Source organism: Pocillopora verrucosa, chromosome 12 (assembly GCF_036669915.1).
Source record: "Pocillopora verrucosa isolate sample1 chromosome 12, ASM3666991v2, whole genome shotgun sequence".
NCBI classification, from domain to species: domain Eukaryota; kingdom Metazoa; phylum Cnidaria; class Anthozoa; order Scleractinia; family Pocilloporidae; genus Pocillopora; species Pocillopora verrucosa.
The window spans coordinates 133,320-157,071 of NC_089323.1; the positions used below are offsets into that span (position 1 = coordinate 133,320).

General features: G+C 37.2%; 2 protein-coding genes across 2 annotated transcripts; one reads left to right on the forward strand and one right to left on the reverse strand.

Moving 5' to 3' along the window:
- Positions 1-52: 52 nt before the first annotated feature.
- Positions 53-13,645, reverse strand: LOC131778034 (transient receptor potential cation channel subfamily A member 1). Its single transcript, XM_059094413.2, has 30 exons — positions 13,568-13,645; positions 12,141-12,406; positions 11,736-11,826; positions 11,476-11,651; positions 11,146-11,256; positions 10,686-10,785; positions 10,281-10,378; positions 10,074-10,121; positions 9,815-9,951; positions 9,277-9,325; positions 8,834-9,022; positions 8,665-8,751; positions 8,361-8,446; positions 8,097-8,255; positions 7,746-7,860; positions 7,463-7,632; positions 6,964-7,048; positions 6,670-6,726; positions 6,504-6,581; positions 5,873-5,943; positions 5,589-5,721; positions 5,228-5,320; positions 4,274-4,449; positions 3,733-3,793; positions 3,558-3,623; positions 2,684-2,860; positions 2,148-2,216; positions 1,657-1,767; positions 1,401-1,516; positions 53-906 (listed from the first exon to the last, which is right to left on the reverse strand). Exons 1-30 carry the CDS (start codon positions 13,608-13,610, stop codon positions 783-785), a joined length of 3,342 nt encoding a protein of 1,113 aa, XP_058950396.2. The 5' UTR covers positions 13,611-13,645; the 3' UTR covers positions 53-782.
- Positions 13,646-14,673: 1,028 nt separating this feature from the next.
- On the forward strand, positions 14,674-21,523 carry LOC131778065 (store-operated calcium entry-associated regulatory factor). The gene is made up of 10 exons (XM_059094457.2): positions 14,674-14,987; positions 15,465-15,664; positions 15,767-15,877; positions 16,768-16,880; positions 18,489-18,587; positions 18,867-18,940; positions 19,265-19,339; positions 19,692-19,737; positions 20,374-20,567; positions 20,986-21,523. Exons 1-10 carry the CDS (start codon positions 14,915-14,917, stop codon positions 21,009-21,011), a joined length of 1,011 nt encoding a protein of 336 aa, XP_058950440.2. The 5' UTR covers positions 14,674-14,914; the 3' UTR covers positions 21,012-21,523.
- Positions 21,524-23,752: the final 2,229 nt, after the last annotated feature.

Consider the following 23,752-nt stretch of genomic DNA (forward strand, 5'->3'; position numbering starts at 1 on the left):
GCTACAACTTAGACTTGGTCAGAGATATAAAAAAATTGAGACCCATAGATAATCAGGGATGAAAGGCAATATAATCACTGAAACATTAAAGATAACTAATGACGAGCACAAGTAGTTCTAATAAGTCTGAGCATGCTAACTGAACTGGTCTATACAAAAGGGAATTTCCATTCGTTTTTCGCAGGAGCTTCTGGCTCAATTCCATCAGCTTGATTTCTTTTATGTTTATGAATCCTCTACATTCGGTATTGAGCTCGATAGCAAGAGGTACGTGTCTGTGCTTCATCCTAAACGGCCCTTTCTTGTGCCGTATTTTAATTATACCTTATATTTTAACAATAATTCCTAAAGAATTTGAGGCACCTTCTGCCCCATCCCACCCTCCTTCCCCCTTTCCCCCACCTCTACAAGAAAATAAAGGGAGTTGAAAACACCCATAGAACCAATCAACTTATTCCGTCGAGTACCATTTCATAATCTGATCAGTAGCGAGAAAAAGAGAGAGAGACTGGAAAATTAACCTTTTGAGCTGATGACGTCACTATAAACTCATTGATTCAGCTTCTTGATGCAAATCAAGTGCAAATCAAACTGCAATAACCTGGTAATAGCGGACGTTTTACGCGGTAAATCGTGACTGAAAACTAAATCAGACTTTTTATATAACTGCCGAGCAGCGGTTGGTCCAATTCATGTTAATCTCTCTTAATAAAAGTCGTAGCAACTCTTTAAGTCTGTCTCTTAACCCTTTCGACAGCAACGTCAGCCAAGTCCGTGATTATTCACCGGAGTCCGAACCAGTTCATGATTCTTCGCCCAGTCCCTTCTTCGCTTCCTCTCAGCCGACGGTTCATCTCATTCAGAACTTGTAAATGTTCATGTAGAATTCTTTCCATCTCTTTTGATCTTAATGAAATTAATAGACAAGATACGCATTAAAAGATAAATGCATGAATGAACAAAATTGAATAAAGCAGTAAATGTATGAATGAATTAGAGGAGAAAGGAAGACATGAATAAAGCCGGTAACTTACAAACACAACACATCGACGTAAATTATATTTTACTTCAGTTTAAACTAAGCAAAATTATTTATTCTGAATTCTTTCTTTAGGCTTAAGTTGGGTACATCAGTTTTTGGTAAATAAACCATGATTACAGAAGCTTGCCTTCGAGATAAATTGTTCGAGGATTACATTTACGTGGTTTCAGTTTAGCGAATAAACTCCGTGTTACTGCAGGTCTTTTCAGAAATAGATCACAGATGACGTCAAACGCGGTAAGAACAAAAAAGGTATCCCTGATGTTTACAGTCACATAAGGCCAGAGACCGACCAAACCTAGTTCCTTGTTCACCAACTTAACCATCTAGCTGAAATAAAGCCACAGACTGACCATACCTGATTTCTTGTTCATCAACTTTATCTTTCAGCTGAGATAAAGTCACAGACACGTGGTTACCCTGGTCATATTCATTTCCCTGGACTCGACCCAAATCACAGAAGAGCATCCACATCTAAAAATAACATCAAGTCTATCCTTATGACATTGAAACAAATACTTTAATTCCTTAAACTAATTGATAAGTTATGATATTGATTAATAATCTGAAAGCGATAGCCTTCCAAGTCTGGTAATGAACATTGCCATTATCACCTTTGTCCAGATTGTCTTTAGGTGGTTTGGATACTCAGCGTGTTCTTTCACGGTCAGACGGCGTAACAGCCATTTAGGAAGAGATTCTTCCAGCTCTAGAAGAAGTGCGACCTGAAATTAAGACAATTTTTATAGTTCATGGCTGAGTTATATCATGATTAGATAATTTTCAAGAAAATATAATGTTACGATCCCACCTGGATTTCGATCTTTGAGACTGATAACTCGCAAAATTAAAGGTAACACTGAGTATCATAATTACTTTCGATTCCTGAAGCCCTCGATTTCTTGATATCCTCCATAACTAGATTTAAAACTTCCTTTTCTTCTGTGGTCGAACACAATCATTCAAAAGGCTTTATTTCGACAGCAGAACTCAAATCGGCTTTCGTTTCCAAACTAATTTCTTCATCCTTTGATCTGTTCAGTAAATCACGAATTTGTGTCTGTCACTTAATTACAAATAAAAAAAGAACCAAGACAGTTTGTACCTGAACTCTGTAACGATCCATAACAGCATTCTTCTGAATGTTGTCAATGTCACCCACAGCAAGACCAATCTGGAGAGAGTTTGAATTTCTCACTCGTAACAGGTTCACAACACATGGATCCGTTATTGCAAGATTTATGTGGTCTTATAATGGAACATTTTCCGCTCATTCTCTGCGAAGGCTATGTGTTTATTCATATAAATATATGTTTATTCATATAAATATATGTTTGTCACAACCTAAGTACTTCGCAAAAAGCTTTTATCAGAAAAACAGTGAGTTGTGGTGTATGTTTGCACGGAAGGCATTTTAAAGGTAGTAATGTCTTCCGTCAGGGTAACTAAATTCACACGTTTAGCTGATTCATTTCACACTTCCTTTTTCTAAAAATGGGTGCGTGACCTGTTAAATGTTATCTGAAAGGAAGGACCCTATTCGTCTATTTTTAAAATGTATAGAGAATTTTATACTTGATACGTGTACTGTCGTATAGAAACTTTAAGGAACAACATGGACACAAGTTTGCCGTTCCATACCAACATGTTCATCAGAATGATTGGCATAACGAGCGCGAAAAGAATAAATATTCCAAAGTTAAGGAATGGAACGTCGACATCTTTGTTGATGTAGGTAGCTTCAAAGTTCAACTCTCCAAGCGTCATAATAAAAGTCTTCATCAGCGATTTGGGAAGAGATCCAAATAAATTCTGATCCTGGAAACAAATTAAGAATAAGGAAAATTAGTCGGGTAGGAAAATAATGGCTTGATGGAGACATATTTACTAATGAGCCAGAATGATATAGTGTGGCTTAATAACTTATGGAAAGCTACTTATAAGAATTGACTGGAGGTAAACCTGGTTAAAAAAAAAACAAAAACAAACTAACAAACAAACAAACAAACTCGTGACGCTCGCAAATAGTTTGCACGTCCAATTGTGGTCGTCTTGATTTTGTTAATACGGGTAATAATGAACATTCAATGAATCTTTTTAAGATTCTTTAGTTTCCGTATACATGGTCGAAACGACTGAGTTTCTAAGTTCGCAATAAATGCATGTCAACGTAAGTCGAGTCAAAATCTTCCAATAGTTCGCTCTTCAAGATACGTGGAAGACTAATGCTGCCTATGTAAGTTTTTATTGTTTCCTTTGAAAGTATTAATTTTAAATTAAATGGTTTTGTAGCTTGATTTCTCCTCAAAAGCCGGCTATTAGGTGACTGTTTTCGACAGCTTTGCAGTTATAAGGTTTGAAGTTAAGGATTTGTGTCCATTAGGACCTTTAGAACAAACGTTATAAAAACCTCTACATTTGAATTCTCAGTATCTGTCTTTTTTCAATAATTTACCCTGAAATAAAAATGCCGAGGCAGTGTGTAGTGAAAAGAAAAGAACTAAAATATACGTACATTGCCCATGAGAATGTAGAATGAAATTCCGAACGCCAAAATAAAGAGAATAAAAAGAATGATAACCTAAAAAAAAAGAAAGGGAATATATTAAGAAATCACTTTACAAATTGGACTTAAAATTTCTGATGAGAGGTAACATTCCTCAATCCAAAATCGCTACTTTGCAGTTTACCTTGAGTAACGTTTGTATCATAGTCATCAGCATAACCACAAACCTACCATACGTTGACAGTCTGAAAGGAAAAAAGAAAATAACATGGAAAATATTCGTTAATATTGTTTAGTTGACTGTTTTCTCACCTTACTTTTAATCTCAATAAAATATCTACATATAGAATATTTGTGGTTCGATTATTTTTTTTTAAAGATCAGCAAACGGCTGGGTGAGTAAGGTCTATTGAATTGTCTCCATTAGAGAACCCCTTGTCCCAATAAACAGCTTTTGAGCCTCCTCAGACCTTCCAGGTCCTAATACAAGATGATTGATGTCACTGATACGATTAAGGGATATGAACATTTCTGACAAGGTTTACTACGTTATTTCAGTTTGCTTTGTTCATCCTTTACGTCTTGTGTCAAAAAGCCAATCAGTGTCTGATCTTAATTGCGGAAACAAACAAAAACTGGCTCAGTTTTGACGATCTTCATGCACTACACACGACCTCTCCTATCTTTTGCCAGATAAGCAATCTATTATAAATACTACCGCTGACCTACGGAGGTAGAGCACCAAGTTGAGCCAACCAAGAAACAGACCCAATGCTACTGCATGCATCTGAAGAGGCGTCTTACACAAACAGCCAGGATTCTTGGAAATCAGGTAAACCAAGGCTAACAGGTTTATAGACCAATCCATGTAGCTGGATGCATCCCAGAAATATTTCAGTCGCTAGTTAGGGAATAATGAGAAAAAACGGAATATTTATTCACTAATGTTCGCCACTCTTCAAGCTGCTTCAGCCGACAAAAATAAAGTGTATTGTGGCGGTATTGTGATTTTACTCATAGATTACATGAGTCACTGCGAGGCTCAATGGCTAAATGACTAACTGAGTAACCGACTGACTGATTGACTGATTGACTGATTAAGTGATTAACTGCCTGATTGACTGATTAAGTGACTGATTGACTGACTGACTGGCCGGCTGACTGACTAACTGACTGACTGACTGACTGACTGACTGGCCGGCTGACTGACTAACTGACTGACTGACTGACTGACTAATTGATTGACTAATTGACTTACTGATTGACTGGCTGACTGGGAGACTGATTGACTGATTAATTAACTGACTGACTGACTTACTGACTGACTGACTGACTGACTGATAGATTGACTCGCTGATTGACCGACTGGCTGGTTGAATGACTGCTGATTGACTGACCGGCTGATTGACTGATTGGCTTGTTAACTGACTGGCTGACTTACTGACCGCCTGATTGACTGACTGGCTGACTGACTGACTGCCCGATTGAGTGACTGGTTGACTGACTGACTGGCTGGTTGACTAACTTACTGACTGACTGACCGACTGAGTTAGTGGCTGACTGACTGACTGGCTGATTTTCTGACTGGCCGACTGGCTTATTAACTGACTGACTGACTGACTGACTAGCTGGTTGATTGACAGATTGAGAACAGCTTTCATGTTGATTACTTATCTCACCAGCCTGTACAACTGCAGGAGCTCTTTGATTATGGAGAACATGTTAAACGCCATCAAAATGGTCAAAGCAAAATACGTGTCATTTCTTCCGCTCTAAAAAAAGAAAAAGGTTATTGGCCAGCAGGGCTCTTTATTCAGTCCCAGGCAAACGCGAATTATGTTATGTTACTACTTTTAACTACACTAAAAGTGCTACTGTATGGTGTAGCATGTCAAGCTTTCTGTGTGTTTAAAACAACCTAATAACATTGCTTTAAAATTTGCTTTCACTGTTAAAACCTTTTAGGTTGAGAGTTAACGCAACTATTTGAAACTTTAAATCAAAATAACTCTGGAAACAGTGACCACAAAGCTTGATCACCTGATTTTTGCATTCTGAATCACATTTGTTGATCCATTCAGCTTTACTTTTTACCGCAAAATATGTCAGTACAAGTAAGAACAAAAAAAACATGAAGAAATTCAACATGAACGTGACCCAACCAAACTTCTTCCTGCAAAAAATACGTAGATATGCAATTAATTCATTTTTTATATAAGTCGTTAAACAACAAATTTATGGCACTTATCAAAACATGTAACAATTTTGTTCTCAGTCGTTTAATTAACATACAAGATGGCACAAATATTTTGAGTTATTCTCACCACTTCAGGCTCATTAAACTGTAACAAACCGGATGACCGATGCATTTCTCTCTCTTGTATTTCACCATCGTCTGAAAAAAATAAACATCAGCAAGCTACTGTCAGACTTACCTTTTAATGTTTTTGCGTCTATTATAAAAGGTAATGAAGATACAACCGTCTTTGAAAACTCTTGTCTTTCGATTTCCTTTTAAGACGCACGGAGCTAAAAATATTTTGTTATTAACTCAACAGTATTAGTGAATAAATTGACAGCTTTCATCGTCCAGTACTTGTTTTCTTTCTTTGTTTTTTGTTCTGAATGTTAACACTATGTTGTGATGAAAGGGAAATCAAAGACACATAGGATTATCAAAGACTGAGGCAAACTTTCTATTTCTCCAGTAGAACCACAAAGTATTTGCTGAGATTATCACAACAAACCCGAAATCCTTTAAATAGTCCAAGTCTCGTTAAGGATTTCCTTGCGAGAGCTAGTTTCATCATCGAAAGAAAATTATGGATTCCTCAGTTTTGTAGATAGATTTATTTCGTGGGAGCCCAGAGAGATTTTCCCGGATAATTATTGATTTAGAGACGACAGTATAAGCCAGAATTAATGTATTGGAACATCGCAAATTAATCTCCTCACCCGCAAGTGGTTCAGGGAATGTTTTGTTTTATCCCCATTAGCATCCATTCCTTGGATTAATCTCAAGTCATAAGTTACCTAAGAAAGAGACGACACAATTTTTTTAAAATACATTTATAATTAAACAGCGATGGTAAAGTTCATAGTGAACTTTCACCACCCTTACCTTGTAATTGTAATCTGTAACCTGGCCTTCTTCCACGATGCAGTGATCTAAAAGACGCTGGGTACAAAGATAAGTCAGCATTGGTTGTGGACATGTTCAATCAAGAGGTTCTGTTGTCAGTGAAAGCGACTTCATTTGTACAAGGTCAATTTTCATCTTTGATTTAGATAATTCTTTTGGGAAAAATCCAAATTCGATGTTAATTGAAACTAAAACACCCGCTTATTCACTTGTGATAGAAACAGATTGAGGAAATACAATAGCGGACCATTACTATATTCGTTTAAGACGAACCTCCACTACTCTGGGCATTTTCTGTACCAGTGATTCTATTTGAGACTGTCTGTCACTTATGGTGGAATGAAGAGCTTCCTTCCATCTGCAGCGCAAATATAAAAGCTTGATAATAACGTAAAAAGAGATGTGGATAAAACAAGTAACAATGATATTAATGGAACAAAACTGGCAAAATCAACAGACAAATGCACTAACGCGCAAAGAATAGGCTAGAAATAATATGACAATTTGTTGTGAGATGACGTTACTAGAAAGACTCTCACGTGATATGATATGATGTAGAATAACTTGTCGTGAGAAGTCGTGCCATGGAATGACATGATGTGATACAATCAAATAACACGACTTGACTTGTTATGAGATGATGTTACTAGACAGACACTCACCTGGCTTGATATAACATAGAATGACTTTTATGAGAAGTCGTGCCGTGAAATGACATGACGTGACAAAGCGTGACATGATATGACGTGGCGACAACTCAACGTGACATTACCTCTTATGCTCTATCATCACCATGGCGACATTCTCTCTGCCGTGATCAATAGCGAGGTCTAGAGCGTTCTTATCTCGCGCGTTACTCATAAAGAGCAGCTCTTCAAAGGACATCAGGTACTGCACTATGTGCGCATGCCCGGCTATAGCGGCTAGATGTATAGCTGTATTCTGTGAGAGTGAATTCAAGGAAAGGCCAATTACGAAACATAACTTTGTGATTTTAGATAAATAGCTTATGTACTTGATAAGCGGAATTGCTTCTGTGACAAATTTCACTATACCTCATTTCGGTCCCAGGAGTTAAGACAATCTGGGTGAAACTTTATCACGAGCTCAACGCATTTTAGTGAGCCTTGTGTAGCAGCCAGGTGTAGTGGCGAGCGTTGGTTGATGTCCCTGTCATACGAAACATAAAACTAAAATTAATTTTTTATTCTAAGGTGTATTTCAATCCTTTTTCAAACATGTTAAATGTTCTGGTCATTCTGATAGTCGCACAAGTCCTTGAGTCCCTTGGCAAGGTTGGGAAGCAGGAGACAGATATGGACCAAAAGAAAACACCTCATCTTACATTTTATGGCAAAACTATATACAACGAGGAAAAAACTTCTTTCTTGGACCCAGTTCCCCACCTTTGTATTGCAGAGTCTGTTACTAGGACAGCAGTAGCAGCATGATGTCCTTCCATGCAGGCCAGATGTAAAGCGGTTCTCTTCTGGTTGTTTTCAGCATTGATGAGGCGTTCGTTTCTGTTTTCTAACAACTTTCCGGTAATGTCAGAAAATCCATGCCTTAAAAAAATTGGAATAGCTAAAGTACTCACAACGAATTTTCAAGACTTCAATAATTTCTCTTATCACTCAACTGCCCAACACAGATATTTGAAAATTATTTACCTTGCAGCCAGGTGCAGTGCTGTATCCAGCGAGTCAGATACGACCTCTGTTACAACCATGTCGTAGGAAATAAGTAAAGAGACATCCTGCATAGAAACAGAGTTCTATGTTATTTCACGTGATCTACTCATTAACCAAATGTGTTACCGCTGCTCTAGGTTTGTGTCTGAAAATTTCCTTATCCATGCACGTTTTCCCTAAACTTACATGACAAAATGAATGACTTCATAGCTCAAGAGAGGGCTTAAAAACTGGTGGAAGCGAATAAAAAAAATATTCCCATCAAGGAAAAACCATTTAATACCTGTAGGCTTCCACTCTGAACTGCATAATGAATTGGAGCAAATCCATGGACATCTTTCTCTTTTATAAGCTGTTTTGAGATAGGCATCTGTCAAAAGAATAGCTCAGCTTAATTACGTGCCAATACTAGCATATTTCTCTTGAGATATGATTCAGACGATGATATTGACCTTCAAGAGAGCCTCCAGTGTCATGTTGTGACCGATGGCGAGGTGTAACGCCGACCGAAGATTAAAATCCTTTACAGTGACCTCAGCAGAAAATTCCAGCAAAACTTTGACAGATTCCAGTCCACCCACAGCCGAAGCCAACAACAAGGGTGTCCTGCATTTAGCATCTCGGGGATTTACTGGAAAATCCTGAAATTCCATGTATGGAAAAACATTGGACACATTTTTAGTACAGTACTCTCTCTTCTCGTTGGTACCAATCGCAAGAGTTTTAAATACATGGAGACGCTGAGACGCCACTGAAAGACAGAAATTTATGGACTTATGGAAAAGAGCATGGCGGTTTATGGACAGGACTGAACGACCCACGGACCAACAGACGGACTGACTCAAGAGACTAACAATTTGCCGACCGAAAAGATAGCAAAGTTCTGAAAAGATACCTTTTCTAGCAAAAACTTTACAACTTTCGCGTGATTATTTCCAGCAGCCCTAAAAGAGTAATCAGAAACTAATTGTTTTCATTTCACCAAACCACAGAATATGTATTTCATATTAGTAGCATACCTATGCCAGTTTCTCTTATCAGTTAAAATCTTGCATTCAATAACCTAAGTATTTGAGCTTGTTTTGTGAAGTAATTTCTTAAGTATGGTTATTCTCACGAACCGAGACACTCACAACTTACAAAGTTTACACAGTGAAAAACTTTTAGAAGTCTTTTCATGGGCAGATACTTATTTACAGCAAGTTTGCCAAATGTCTCTTTGGTTTCCACATATATACCGACGAAGTTTAACAAATATTAATCCTCTCTTCTTATATTGAACACGTTGTGATCACCCGGTGAGGAATCGAACACACTCAGCAAATTAAGTGAAGTCCAGCACCCTTGCCTCTAACTGTATTTAACTGGGTTTACATTTTTATATTTCAAATAATTTCATTATGGGGAATATTTGCCGAACATAGAAAACTGACCTGTGCAGTGGAGACATTCCTTGATTGTCTTTGGGAATACAGCCCAAAGCCTCCTTGTCTTGTTCATAAAAACGTTTCACCACATCAAGGTTCCCTAACGCACATGCGCAATGAAACGGTGTACTGCCATCTTTATTCTGAAATACGTCATTTATAAAATTTAGAGGGGATATGAATTTCATAGTTAGTGCCAGTGCTTAAATTTAACGTGAAATCACTTATGGAATGCAAATGAACGTCTTATTGAGAAATCACTTACCCTTGTCACGGCCATTTTAGCTCCGTATGAAAGACACAAATCTACAGACTAATAATCAGTTTACTCGTCAGTTCGCAAGAATTTTTACACCTCCCAGATAGGATGCTACATGTACTCCATTGTTGATCACTTATGTACTACTTAAGTAATAACTTAGTCCCTAACAACTATCTTATTCGTTTCTCGAGTTGTGGAAATAATGCATACCTGGAAAACCGAGCTTTCTACTGCAAGATGGAGAAGACTGTTTCCGCTGTCATCCACACCGTAGATAAACGAGTCCATTTTCATGTTACGTTCATCAACTGTATAAGACAAACAAAACTCTCGTGTTATTCTGATTTTAGCTTCAGTGGCCATTAATTTGATTAAACAGCCTGCTGAGACCGCACCTTAATTATATGCTGACAGATTCACACAGACTACGATCAAACTTCGCAGTGCTATATCAATTTACCTTCAGAGGAATGACGAGTGCTTTTCGTGACGTTTAGGCGCCGACTGTAAGAATGGCGCTATTCAGAATAATTACTGAAGAGTTTGGTCTAGATTTCAAAAGCGCATTTAAAATAATAGGAGAAAGAACGTGGCATGAACAACTGATGTTCTTACTGAGATCAAAGAGGCAAGCAGCAGCATCCTTGGAGCCTTTCAACACAGCAAGTGTTAGAGCGTTTCCATGGTTACAATCCAGCTGGGCTCCATAATCAGCCTGGAAAGATAAAACACACGAGTTATATCTTTATTATTACATTATTATTTATCTTCATTGCATGCTCTTGGGCACCTTTTTCAATCAACCAGATGACCTATAATAACTTGATCTGTTGAGAACATTGGTGAGCACTGGCATAAGGCAAGTTGTTCATTGGGCCTTTGAATTTCTAAGGTTCTTTAAATTCTCGTCTTGAAATATTTTCCTGTGTTCTTATTGGCTATTGACATAAATTTCAGTTTGGTCTTAGGTTCGATGCACGCCATAGGTTGGCTTATTTCTCCTGGTCATCAGTAACCTCAGCCTAGTCTTAATGCAGGTCAACGGTTAGATGTCATCATTGAACTTTTTACTCACAAGTAGTTTGCACAACTTTGCGTGATCTGACTGAGCTGCAAGCTGCAACGGAGAAAGACCACCACTGCCAATTTTATTTACATCAGCTTGGGAACCGGAATTAAGCAACAACTGAGGAGGAACAAAAAACAACTGTTAGTACATTAATGAAACTGCAAAGCTCTGTGCTGGTTGCACAGCAGATACAAGGATAAAAATTGTCAAACAAAGCATGAATTTCTTTTTTCACCATCTTGTTCCCAGGTAAAGAACGTTTGAAGCTTTTGACTGGGTAATAAAATGGATAAAATGTAAGTGACTCTCATAGCTGCGAAAGGACCTTAGGCAAACCTTCACTATGTCTTCGTTGCCAGTTTGTATGGCGGAGTGCAGTGTTGTGTTCCCCATGTTGTCTTCTCTTTTAGCTTCAGCTCCCATCTGGATCAGCAGCTCTACGACAGCGAGGCTACCAGCCAGTACCCCGCACATCAGGGGAGTATTACCAAGGTGATCTGGCTTATGGATATCTGGGGAGTTAATAAATCGGATAAGCAAATGCTTCACTTATTCACCACCACCTACATAGTACAACAGTCAAGCTGAAATCTTACCAACGCCATTGTTGATCAATCGCTGGACTTCTCTGAGATCTCCAGCGAGAGCTGCTAAGTGTATTGACTTGCCGACTGTAAAATTTCGGTGCTGAAATAAGATCGAAGTTGCTCAAATGAGGCCTCAAGGGTATTCCATGGAGTTTAGTATGTAAAAAAAAAACTTGCAAATCTTCGGTTTTTGGAAACAAAAAGAGCGGTGGATGCTCGTGATTTAATCTTACGAAGCAAGTGGTTCACTCTCGCCAAAGCTTATTTCAGCCTGTGAAGGTGATTTTTCCGTCATGTCAACATTTCTTTAGGCTTCTTAGGTGTAGATAGGAACTGTATTACTACTGCATTATCGTGTCTACAAGCTAAGGAAAGAGAATTCTTTTTTAAAGTAAAGAAGATTCGTAAACTTACGATCCTGCGATAGGTGTCTCCTAGACTGGATGGTCGGTGGGTTATAGTTTTTGAGACAGGCAGGCGTGCTGCGTCCAGATTCAGGCTTTCCGACATTGAGAAGGTGCTCCCAAAGAATTCGTGATCTAACTCCAATGATCCTTCTTCTGACGACATAAACGTCATACGCCATCTTGGAAATGATGGGCTCTCTAACCCACTTTCATGCCTTTGAACATCTGAATTCCTCGTCAATTCATATTTCTGTTTTGCCTCTTTGGGTTTATCTTCAAATAAAGAGGGAAATTATGAATAGCTAATTTGATGGCTTTTAAATAGTTTGAACCCGGGGGTTGTTTCGACAACCTGAGCGGAAGTCAGGTTGTCGAAAACGTCAGTCACCACTACCGACAACAGTCCTTCTCAGGACTACACTCACCCGGACGATCAAACTACACTATTACATAGATGGCATATGTTCTATTGTTAACAGCTCCTGGTTTACGTGTAGTTAAGTGAGATAGAATGCTTCAGAAGTTTATAGAATGCAAGCCAATTTATCTAGGAGATGTATTAGCATATGAAGTAGCACATTTTGCTGCTAATCAACTGAATTTTTACCTCACGAACTAAAAAAGAGCGGTTCGGCGGTCAAATTAAAGGAACATTAACGTCATGTTTTAATCAGCTTAAAATGAGTTTAATCAGCTTAAAATGAGTTTGATCAGCTTGCATGAATGGTGAGCCTGTGTACAAAGACTAAAAACAAAACGATTTGTTATTTCGATCGGCTCGTACAATCTTTCATTAAAAAAGAGAACATTTTATCGTAAAGCAGAACACCAGAAACTAGAATTTGATCATTTGAATTTTGTTAAGGTTTCACTGAATACTTAGGCAATATTCTATTTATCAAGTCTTGTGTTTGATGGTACTTTTGAAACCGATGGCTCTCGTTTTTGATTTTGTAAACGGAACTAATTCACTTGCTAAAAGGGAAATCACTCGCCAGCTTATCGCTCGCTCATGAAATCATATTTTTCATCGGTGTTTATTTTTTTCCACAACTGGACATGAATCTACAGAAGCCAATTTATACATTTATGAAAAAATATAATGAAGTGTAAATTTCTATTTCCCGACTAATTTCGATAAAAATGTTGTGAGGAGGTAGGCCTCCCACTAGCTTTTGTTCCTTTCATTTTTCATATAGTATCCCGACTTAAGGGTATCCTGCAAACCATTGATGAATTAACGTTGTCAAAAGATTGTCATTATTTCCGTACCTTAGGTAATCCCACAGAGAAAAAGTTGTGAAAAATTGTGTCTAAAGCATTCAGGCTTACAGCTAAGCATTAATAGTTAAAACTTGGTGAGGTTAACAAGAGACATTTTGGTTTCTGGTGTGAATAAGCAATAATTGAAAAAAACCTTTTTATGCAACAAACCTTTTGATAAGAGGCCCCGCAATGCCTCAAAGCTGAAGCTCATCCTCTATCAGTTGCTGCTAAATGGAACAACGGAAGTCATACGAGTGATCTAGTCAGGCCTGAGCCATATGTTTTAAATAGATAGAATTTCTAGCTGTCATTTTGACGTATTCCCCTAATTTGATTATCAACGAACGAATCCCTCACGAGGCTGTTAGACATGTTGGCGATTTTAGAAAGCTTTAAGGTAAATTTATTTTTTCATCTATCAGAGAAGTTGTGTTGTTTATATTCACGCATAATTTCTATGTGATATGAAATTACGTCTCTGCATGTTTAACACAAATGTTTTAAAATAAAAAAATAGTGCTTATGTGTTCACATAAATGCTTTCTGTCTCTGCATGTAGGCACCTTCCAAAACTAATATTAGGAACGGGGCTGGAAATAAACTTGAAATAAATATACAGCTACAATTCTTTATTTTCACGAGCGGCTGGCAAAGTGAGCCATGATGTATCACCTCCTCTTAAAGCTGTAAACCAACCTTACCAGAGGACGGCTAATAATTCCTTCAGAAATGACTTAGTTTTCAGTAATGTGTGCATTAGCGAAAAGTAACAAGAGTTACATAGATAATTAATTGTTATTTTTCATTATTAGAGCCAGAAATTTTTGTTAAACACACAGATGTTCTGGTTGTTATTGAAGTTTCGTGAGCATCGCCATTTTAATTGGCTCAGTAAATGATAAATGAGCTCTGTTTACCCCAGTTTTCAAGTTTTCGTAAACTTTTGCTGATTCTAGGCAGCGGGAAATCTTCAGACGAAGAAGGAAGCCATGTAAATGGAAGGCTTGTAAATTTAACCTAAATGGAATTGGTTTCTCGTTAAAACAACAACAACGATATCAGTGCTTGTCTGATGTGGCTGTATTAACGCAATGATTGTTTGGTAAGAATGGCAAATAAGTTCAAGCCACACATGGGGACGATGTTGGCGAAGCAAGATAATCTCTTCCGAGAAACGCTGAAAAAATGAGCTGGCATCACACCAGCTGTTTACTTCTAAACAGCCTGCGGGAGGAATGAGTCCTAGTCAGCTAGTGCCAGTCTATCTCAAACTTCCCTTCCGAGCAGCTAGGAGGATGATGCAAGTTCGTTGTCGTAGGAAATAAGAATAATTCTAACCAATGTTATTTTGATACGTCTCCTTCGGTATATGTAGATATCCGGCGTATATTTCGGTCTTGTCATTTACCGTCTCAACGACCAGTGGTCTCACGTTCGAAAACGAAGTAAATAGGTGTTTTGCTGAAAACTGATTTGGAAGCATTTTTGGCGTTGTAACGTACTTCCATAAGAGGGATGGAAGCCTTTAAGAATTGTACAATATTATGGATATTTATTGTGCTGGTCGGTAGTGTCTTAATTAGTGGAGGTAAGAAACGTGAACAATGATTTCTTTGTTGCCTTTAAGAGTAGCTCATGAGCTTGCAGATCTTGCGGATCACGTTTTAAATTGCAATGGTAGACGAGAAAATATAATTGTGAGAAAAAATTAGATATGGTAATTTGCACCTGCCACAAGGTGCCTTGTTCCTTCTTGCAAGTTGTTGGCCCAGTCTCAGTATATTATTTTGAACAATGTCTTTGTCGAGCTTAGTAAAGAAAAAAAAGTAAAAAAATTTACTTCTTGATTTCAGAATTCAAATTCAGCAGAAAATTTCTCTGTCGCCACATTGGGGGTTTCACCAAAATTATTAATTCAAGTGCGGTTATTATGGGTTCCTCTGTAGCCAAAATCTGAATGCTGATTCCTATTTATTTCGTAGAGGGAGCAGTACTCTGAATTTGCACACTAATCTTAAAGAAAATCAGTTGACTTGGGTATTGAATGACATTGTGTGTTTTACAGCCTTAGGTTGGGGCAATAAAGACAAGATAAGATTAACAGATGTCAGTGTCATTACATTACATCCTGGAAAAATGACAAAGTCCCGTCGTACCCACCCTGTTCCCCAGTTAAAGTGTGTTGGTGGCTCAGCAGGTTGTTCAGCTTTTACTCCAAGTGTTGTTCAGTGTTACAACCGAGGGTCTGATGGCTATGATGTTCAGGTAAATTGTGATAGGAATTTAATTTGCAGTCATAATGATTATCTTAAAGAAAAATTTTCCTTATATCATATAAGTTTTGTAAACTGTGATACATTTTTGCAGTGGGAATGCAAGACAGACATGGACAGTCAGTATAAGTTTGGTGAAATTACAGTCAGCTGTGAAGGTTATGATTATCCTGATGACCCATACATTCTACAAGGTTCCTGCGGGGTATGTACCCTAGTGCTGTATTGTTTTGACAAAGGGCTAACACTTTAAGAGACATTTAAAACTCTTTACAGTGACCAATTAATATTTTATGAACTCAGATGATTAACCAAACTATGTTGTGCATGTGAGGGTATCAGTTACACAAGCCTATTGGCTTCTTTGGACTATCTTGCCATATAATTGTTTTCTTATCATTATACACGTGTTAGTGTGGTGCAAGTTTAAAAAAATATTATCAGTGGTAAGTTATTTGATATAAAACTCCCAATACCAAGTGAAGATCCAATATAAATGGAGACAGAGTGAGAAGGATGTCAATTTTTGTGAACTCATTCCTCAAGTAGTAAAGATGTTGAACATTGATCACAGACATTGGACTTAGGAATTAATTTATTTCATTGTGAAGGTTCAAAACTCAGATTTTCCAATTTGAAAGTTTGATTCCTTGCTAACTTAGTAAGGGAGATTTTGCAAGGTTCCTATGTGAAAATTGTCTGTCTTAATGTTAGGATCAGCTATGGCAGAAGCTTCCTGTGTAGAACAAGAGTAGGAAAGGGGCTAAATTTCCTAGCTTGATTGCTTGAGTCTAAAAAAAGATAAAGATATTAGTTGCTTATATTTTATTTGTACCATTTTCATGACAAATTTATGACATCTTTCTCTTTTGACAACCAAGCTAAAACTCTATTATATGAGGGTTTTCAAAAAAAAGGCAGACCAGGATGGCATTATGCAAAACTGCACTGCAAAACCGTTACGTTACAGAATTCACTTAAAACATTTAGCCAATGTTGTAGCTTAAATGATTTTTGGTTTATATTTCCTATTTCCTCTTACTTTTGCTTGTATTCATATGAAACTATTACTAAAGGTATTAATTTATTTTACAGTTGGAATACACAATTGACATGGTCAGTAGTGGAAGTTATTATCACAGCAATTATCATTCTGGGCACAGGGACAACACTTACCACAACTACAACAGTCACAGTTACCGCTCCAGGTACATTGTTAAAATCTAGTGGAGTCATTTCTTTCTTTTTGGTATTGTACTTTTAATTAAATACAGAACCGTTGTGTATGTGTTGATTATTTTAAGTACTCAAGTACTGGTGTGTTGTCTGTAAACAACATATGCAACACTAGTTGTTCTTCTATCATGTGGTAAGCTGTAAACAAATTTAAGTAGCATTGTTTTGCTTTCATGCAGTTATCTGTTTAAAAAAAAATGAAAAAAAAGCCACTTGAAAACTATGCACAAATCAATAGAAATCACAAGTTGGAAAAAATAGCTTCTGCAATCGACCAACACAAAACAACGGTGGATGTTTTCCTAGATCTTTCCAAAGCATTCGACACTCTTGACCATCAAATCTTCTTTGCCAAATGGGAGCATTATAGTATCAGTGACATGGCTCTGCAGTGGTTCAAAAGCTACTTTTCTTGCTGCTCACAATTTTTTCCAATTCAATCAAGCTTGCTCTCCAATGCAAACCATCAAGTGTGGTGTCCCTCAAGGTTCGATTTTAGCCCCTCTACTGTTCATTCTATACATGAATGACCTCCCTAATGCCTCTGAATTAACAGACCCTCTGCTTTTCGCTGATGACACCAGTATCTTTTATTGTCACTCAAACCCAAACTGTTTAGAATCCATACTTAATCATGATGAACTCCAAAATATTGATGTTTGGCTAGTCTCTCAGTTAATATAAAGAAAACTAGTACATAATTTTTAAACCCAGACAGAAACTCCAGCTTTTCTCTCTCCTTTGGAGGTAAACCCTTACAACAATCTAACACAACTAAATTCCTAAGGGTCTATATTGATGATCATCTCACCTGGAAATACCATATCAGCTACTATGTAAACAAATTGCTAAATCAATAGGTATTATATTCAGGTCTCACTTTTTCCTATCCTCTACAACCAAACTCACTTTGTATTACACCTTAATTTATCCCTATATCGTCTATTGTAACTGATCCTTATATTGTCTATTGTAACTGATCCTTATATCGTCTATTGTAACTGCGCCTGGTCGTCCACATATGTATCTAACTTTAAATAGAATTTATTACTTGCAAAAGTGAGCTGTTCTCCAAACTAGGAATTTTAGATATTTTCCAAGTCAATACATTTGAAATCACCAAATTCATGTTTTATTGTGGAAATAACTTATTGCCTCCATTGCTTCTCAATCTTTTTGCAACAAAAAGCCAAATTCACAATTATGGTACCAGAACAGCCAGTAATTATCGAACGCATTTGTGCCGTACAAATCTCAAGCAATTTGCAATTCTCTATCAAGGTCCTAAAATTTGGAACTCTCTTCCTGTTTCAATCACTCATTCATCAAACCTTCTTAGTTTTAAGACAAAAATGCAACAGTTTTTACTTAAATAATCACTGAATTGGCCTTAAGCCGCACATTCACAGCACTTTTTCTTTACTTTATTTATTAATGTAAGCGAGGTGGCTCTCCCATAAGCCTGGTGGCTTCCTGGGTCTCCTCGCCTCTAGCTATAAGTGTTGTAAATAAATTGTTTGTATTTTGTAAATAAGGCAAATAAAGATGATGATGATGATGAGGATGAATTTTCTTTCTAGGCATTCTGGAGGTTGGCTAAGTACAATTATCACCTGGGGAGTCATTGCCTGGATTGTATATTACATCTACCAGCGTTTTACATACAACCAATCACAGCAGTATCCTACATTTATTACTTTTAATGTGTTATGTGTAATTGGCCACATGCTGAGATCTGTATTATAACACCCAACATTTTCACATTCCAGTGGTCCTTCAATTACCCAAAGTTTTCACTATCTAGTAATCACACAAGTTTCTTCTCTCAGTCTTCTATTTAATATGATGAAGTGATGGTATTGTACAGTTTCTTGCTTAAGAACTAAATAGAATATTCTTTAGGACATTTTTAGTACTATCTATTTTCATAAAGTTCTCCTTAACAAGAAATATTTTAGGAATAATTCAACTGGTGGTCATAATCAATTTTCCAGTCCCCCACCTCCTGGATTTCGGCCTGAGTATACACCAGGTAAGAATTTATGCATCCCCTCCCCCCCCCCCCCCAAAAAAAAAAAAAAAAGGTAATTGAATGATAACAATAACAAAAATAAAATAAAAAAGAAGAAGAAGAAAGTAAGGAAAAGAAGAAGAAGAAAGTAAGGAAAAGAAGACTTCTCACAGTGGACTTTACCTTTTTAAGTAATAATGGACAAAGTTAGTGGTTTACCAGCCTTAAATAAATGTGAACTATCAGTTTTTATACATTTGACAAGAGGAGGTTCAGGTACTCCCTCCCCCTCCCCCTCCCCCTCAGCCACACCTTAAAAGACTGTGCTTTTTTCGCTGCTATTAGGAGGCCACACTACACATTCCAACAGCTGGACAGGAAATGCAGCAGGAACTGATGGTTGGCCGGGATTTTGGTCAGGTGATCAGAATGATATCAAAACCTCTTAACCAGGTTTCCTTTATTTATTGATGGACTATTATCGACTATAAACTGAGCTTGTAGGAGACATGGATGTGGCAGAAGTTCAGAAAACGCATTCTTTTGATCATAAAGAAGTGTTCATCAAGGTGCAGTCTTGAAATGGTGAAGAAAGTGATTTATGAACCAGCTATTCTTGAGTTTCAAAATTTTGTTCAAATCAACAAGAACTGAGACTTTTTCTCGTCCGTGGATCAGGATACATGTATCGCTCCTATTGTTGTTATTAGGTGTTCAAGTTGATTGAGAAGATAAATCATAACATTTTTCCTTATTTGCTGATGCAATGTAGGTGCTGCCACCGGGGGACTTTTGGGATATCTGTTTGGAGGCTCAGGGTAAGAGCTTAAAAAACGCTTAAATGATAAAGAGAGTAATAAGCATGTGCATCTTTTAAACGTAGATAACAACCGGAAAGAGAGTTTTTATAACCTTAGGGGCTTGCGACAAACCTTTTGACCGTTGAAATGCGTTAAAAGATGCCTTTCAGTTGATTGACTTACGTGGAAAGCGCACCAGAAGTAATTGCATTTTCCTTCCATTTGCTAGTTGTCTTGCAAAAACGGCTTTGATGAGGTTCGCTTATGGTAACGCAACTGAGATCGGTAACGACAGCGTACTGTATATCTAACCAAAATACCAACCATAAGAATAACGATAACGATAACGATAACGGTAAAAGTAACAATAACGATAACAGTGACGTTAACGATAAGATAACGATAACGATAACAGTAATGAAAACAGAAACAGTGTTGATAACGGTTGTGATTGGTTGACGACCAAATGAGAACGGTGATGATAGAAATCACCATCTAGAAAAGTATTGTTGTTTGCGATCATATTAACGTTATGAGTGACGATGATATAGACAACTTTTTTTATCATTACTGTACAAACCGTCACAATCTTTTCTATGGTCACCATGATTACTGGTATAATGTGCCATCCTAATTTTTTTTTCTCATAAACAGCCGTCGCAATACTTACTATGATCACTATGATTACTATGGTCCGAGATACCATCAGCGAGGACCTGGGTACGGTTTTGGTGGAGGATCGGGCTGGTTTGGGTCCAACAACAGCTGGTCTTCAGGACGCTCCTCAGGTTGGACCTCAGGCAACAATTACAGAGAAAGCTCCTCTCCAAGCTCTCGGACCTCCTCAGGTGAGCGTGAGCTGAACTAAACCCCTGCTGTGTTTCAGACTATTTATTTTGACTTGCAACTTGCCGCGAAACAGACAATGTAAAGAGTTTCTGTGAATTGTGGTGGCAAACATTTTTTGATGCATTGAGTACTGAGTCGTAATCATAAATATAAATTTTTTTTGGATTCGTCATCGTAACGTGACAGTAAGTCCTGTTCTGTTGTACTGAATGTACCACAGAATTCCCTTTGTTAAGATTTTCAGCTCTGTTCTCTGGGAGAAATCCTCTGTAGGGATTAAAAGATATGATTGGTCAGTGAGCCACCCATAAGAGGTGGACCGACCACTTTTTGGTGTGTCACACTGACAATACCACGACGTAGAATAAATATTGTGTGAAAAATACCGTAATTTATTGGGGTCAATTTCCTTTGCAGGGTTCGGTGGAACCAAACGTCGCTAAAAACTGATTAAAAGAAAACCGTTGATACCTCATGCACACTTATATTAAAGGCTGTTCACTTCCTGACAGTAACAGGAAACCTTTCGAGGAGGGGAAGGGAGATATTGGTCAGCATTGCACATTAGAGCCCAGCTTTCTCTGTCTGAAGGCTTCAGTTGTTTGATTAGTTCAATAGGTAACCTATCGTTGTTCAGCTAATTTTTACGGCCTAATATTAACACTTACATATAATAGTTAGTGATTTAGGGTTATTTTGATAGTCGTTTACAATAGCCATCATCCTCGCAAAGAAAACGTCTTCTTTTTCTACTTAGTTGAGCCTTAAAAACCATTATCAGGTTACTATGAGCAACGGTAAATTATCCGTCGTATTTTGTTTATTTAAACACTAAATTTGGTTTTACTCTAAATTTGAAACAAGTGTCGCGTACATAAGCAACGTAAAAAGGCTTCCTCTAAGAAGCCTTCTTCTAGTAAATAAAAGTTTTTCTAAAATTAAAAGAATGACAGAGTCCCTTTTATTGATTTTCCCCTCTATTACTAAACCTAACAATATTCCGTTCCCAATTATTCTGCTTTAAAGAGAGATTGTGCTGTTCTTCCAAAAAAGTAGTCAGCTCAACATCAGTGACTCTTTTGCTACAACCTTCTAGCCGAACTTAGGCTCGATGGCCAACTAATGAAGCTCCTACCAGCAGCCGGAAATCTTCTCTTTAGCGTGGTAATTAAAAAAAAAAAGAATTTTGTTCCTAAGCTCAGTTATTTTGCGGCTCCTCTTTATTGCTGAGTTTTAAATGCATGAATATTGATACAAGAGCATTTTGCTGATGAGCTTTCTGCTAACTGCCAGGACCATGAATCAAACCGAGTTTTCTAGCTCATTATCAAAATTCTATTGTCTCGATATTTAAAGGAGATTTTCTTGGCCCACAAAATAGTTGTGGCTTTGAAACTCGCACAAAAGAACACAGCTTATTGCCCTCTATTTAACGAACTAATAATCCTTCCGCAAATCGTCTTTATCGGCGAGATATATAGGCATAGATATTAGAACAAAAGAATTTTGTCTATGAGCTTTCGGCAAACTGTCAGGACAATGAGCCAAACCGAGTTATTGAAACTCATCAACAAAATTCTATTGTTTCAATATTCACGGGAATTTTCTCGGCCAAAAAGAGAGGTGTCGCTTTGAAATTCATACAGAATACACCGCTAATCACCTTCTTTCTAACTATCTCAGCTTATTACCCTCTCTTTAACGTACTAACAATACTTCCGCAAATTGTCTTTATCGCCGAGATAAATACGCATGAATATTGAAACAATTTTGTTAATGAGTTTAGGTAAACTATCCGGTAATCTATTTCGTTAAACTATGTTACTGAGCTAAACCAATTTTTTAGCTCATTAACAAAATTCTATTGTTTCAATATTCAGAGGGGATTCTCTTGGTCAAAAAAAGAGGTGTGGCCTCGAAACTCGTACAGAATTTACAGCAGATAACCCTCTTTCTAACGAAGTAATAATTCTTCCGCAAATCCTCTTATTTGCCGAGATATATACCCATGAATATCAAAACAAAAGCATTTTGTTAATAAACCTTTGGCAAACTGTCAGAAGCACAAGCTAAACATAGGTTTTTAGCTCATTTTCAAAGATTCTATTGTTGCAATATTCAGAGGGGATTTTTTCGGCTCAAGAAAGAGGCGTGTCTTTGGAACTCATTCTAAATACACAGCTAATTACCCTCTTTCTAACGAACAAGTAATTCTTCCGAAGGCCTCCCTATTGCCGTGAAATATACGCATGGAAATTGAAACAGAAGAATTGTGTTCATGAGCTCTCCGTAAACTGTCAGGAAAACGAGCGAAGCCGAGTTTTCTCACTCATTAAAAAAATTCTACTGTTTCGATATTCAGAGGGGATTTTCTCGGCCCAAATAAGAAGGTGTAGCTTTGAAACTCATACAGAATACACAGCTAATCACCCTCTCTCTAACCAATTTATAATTGTTCGGCAAATCCTCTTTATTGCCGAGATATTTAATCATGAATATTGAAGCAAAAGAATTTTGTTAATAAGCTTTCTGCAAACTGTCAGGATAACAAACTAAAACAGGGTCTTTAGCTCATTAACACAATTCTATTGTTTTAATATTCAGTATATATATTTAATAGCTTAAAATATATATTTAATAATTAAATTAATAATTAATAATTAAATAATTAATATATTTAATAATTGTTCCTCAGCCTTTCAAACAATTTTATAATTGTTCTGCAAACTCCCTTTATTGCCGAGATACATACGCATGAATATTGAAACAAAAGAATGTTGTTAATGAGCTTTCTGCAAACTGTCAGGATAACAAACTAAAACGGGGTCTTTAGCTCATTAACAAAATTCTATTGTTTTAATATTCAGAGGGGATTTTCTTGGTCCCAAAAAAGGGTGTGGCTTGGAAACTCACACAAAATACACAGCCAAATGCCATCTTTTTTACAAACTTATAATTCTTTCACAAATCGTCTTCATTGCCGAGATATATACGCACGAATATTGGAACAAAAGAATTTTGTGAATGAGCTTTAGGTAAACTGTCAGGACGACGAGCTAAACCGAGACTTTTAGCTCATTAAGGAAGTTCTATTGTTTCAACATTCAGAGGGGATTTATCGGCTCAAACAGGAGATGTGGCTTTTAAACTCATACAGAATACACAGCTAATCACTATGTTTCTA

Bases quoted from the DNA above. Each gene is read 5' to 3' on its own strand.
- LOC131778034 (XM_059094413.2), bottom strand. From the start codon at position 13,610: ATGAGCTTCAGCTTTGAGGCATTGCGGGGCCTCTTATCAAAAG. The intron at 6,727-6,963 runs GTTCGTCTTAAA...CTTTGTACCCAG, and splicing joins AAATGCCCAGAGTAGTGGAG to CGTCTTTTAGATCACTGCAT. The intron at 5,321-5,588 runs GTGATCAAGCTT...TTCTTTTTTTAG, and splicing joins ATTCAGAATGCAAAAATCAG to AGCGGAAGAAATGACACGTA.
- LOC131778065 (XM_059094457.2), top strand. From the start codon at position 14,915: ATGGAAGCCTTTAAGAATTGTACAATATTATGGATATTTATTGTGCTG. The intron at 19,738-20,373 runs GTAAGAGCTTAA...TCTCATAAACAG, and splicing joins TATCTGTTTGGAGGCTCAGG to CCGTCGCAATACTTACTATG. The intron at 20,568-20,985 runs GTGAGCGTGAGC...TTTCCTTTGCAG, and splicing joins AAGCTCTCGGACCTCCTCAG to GGTTCGGTGGAACCAAACGT.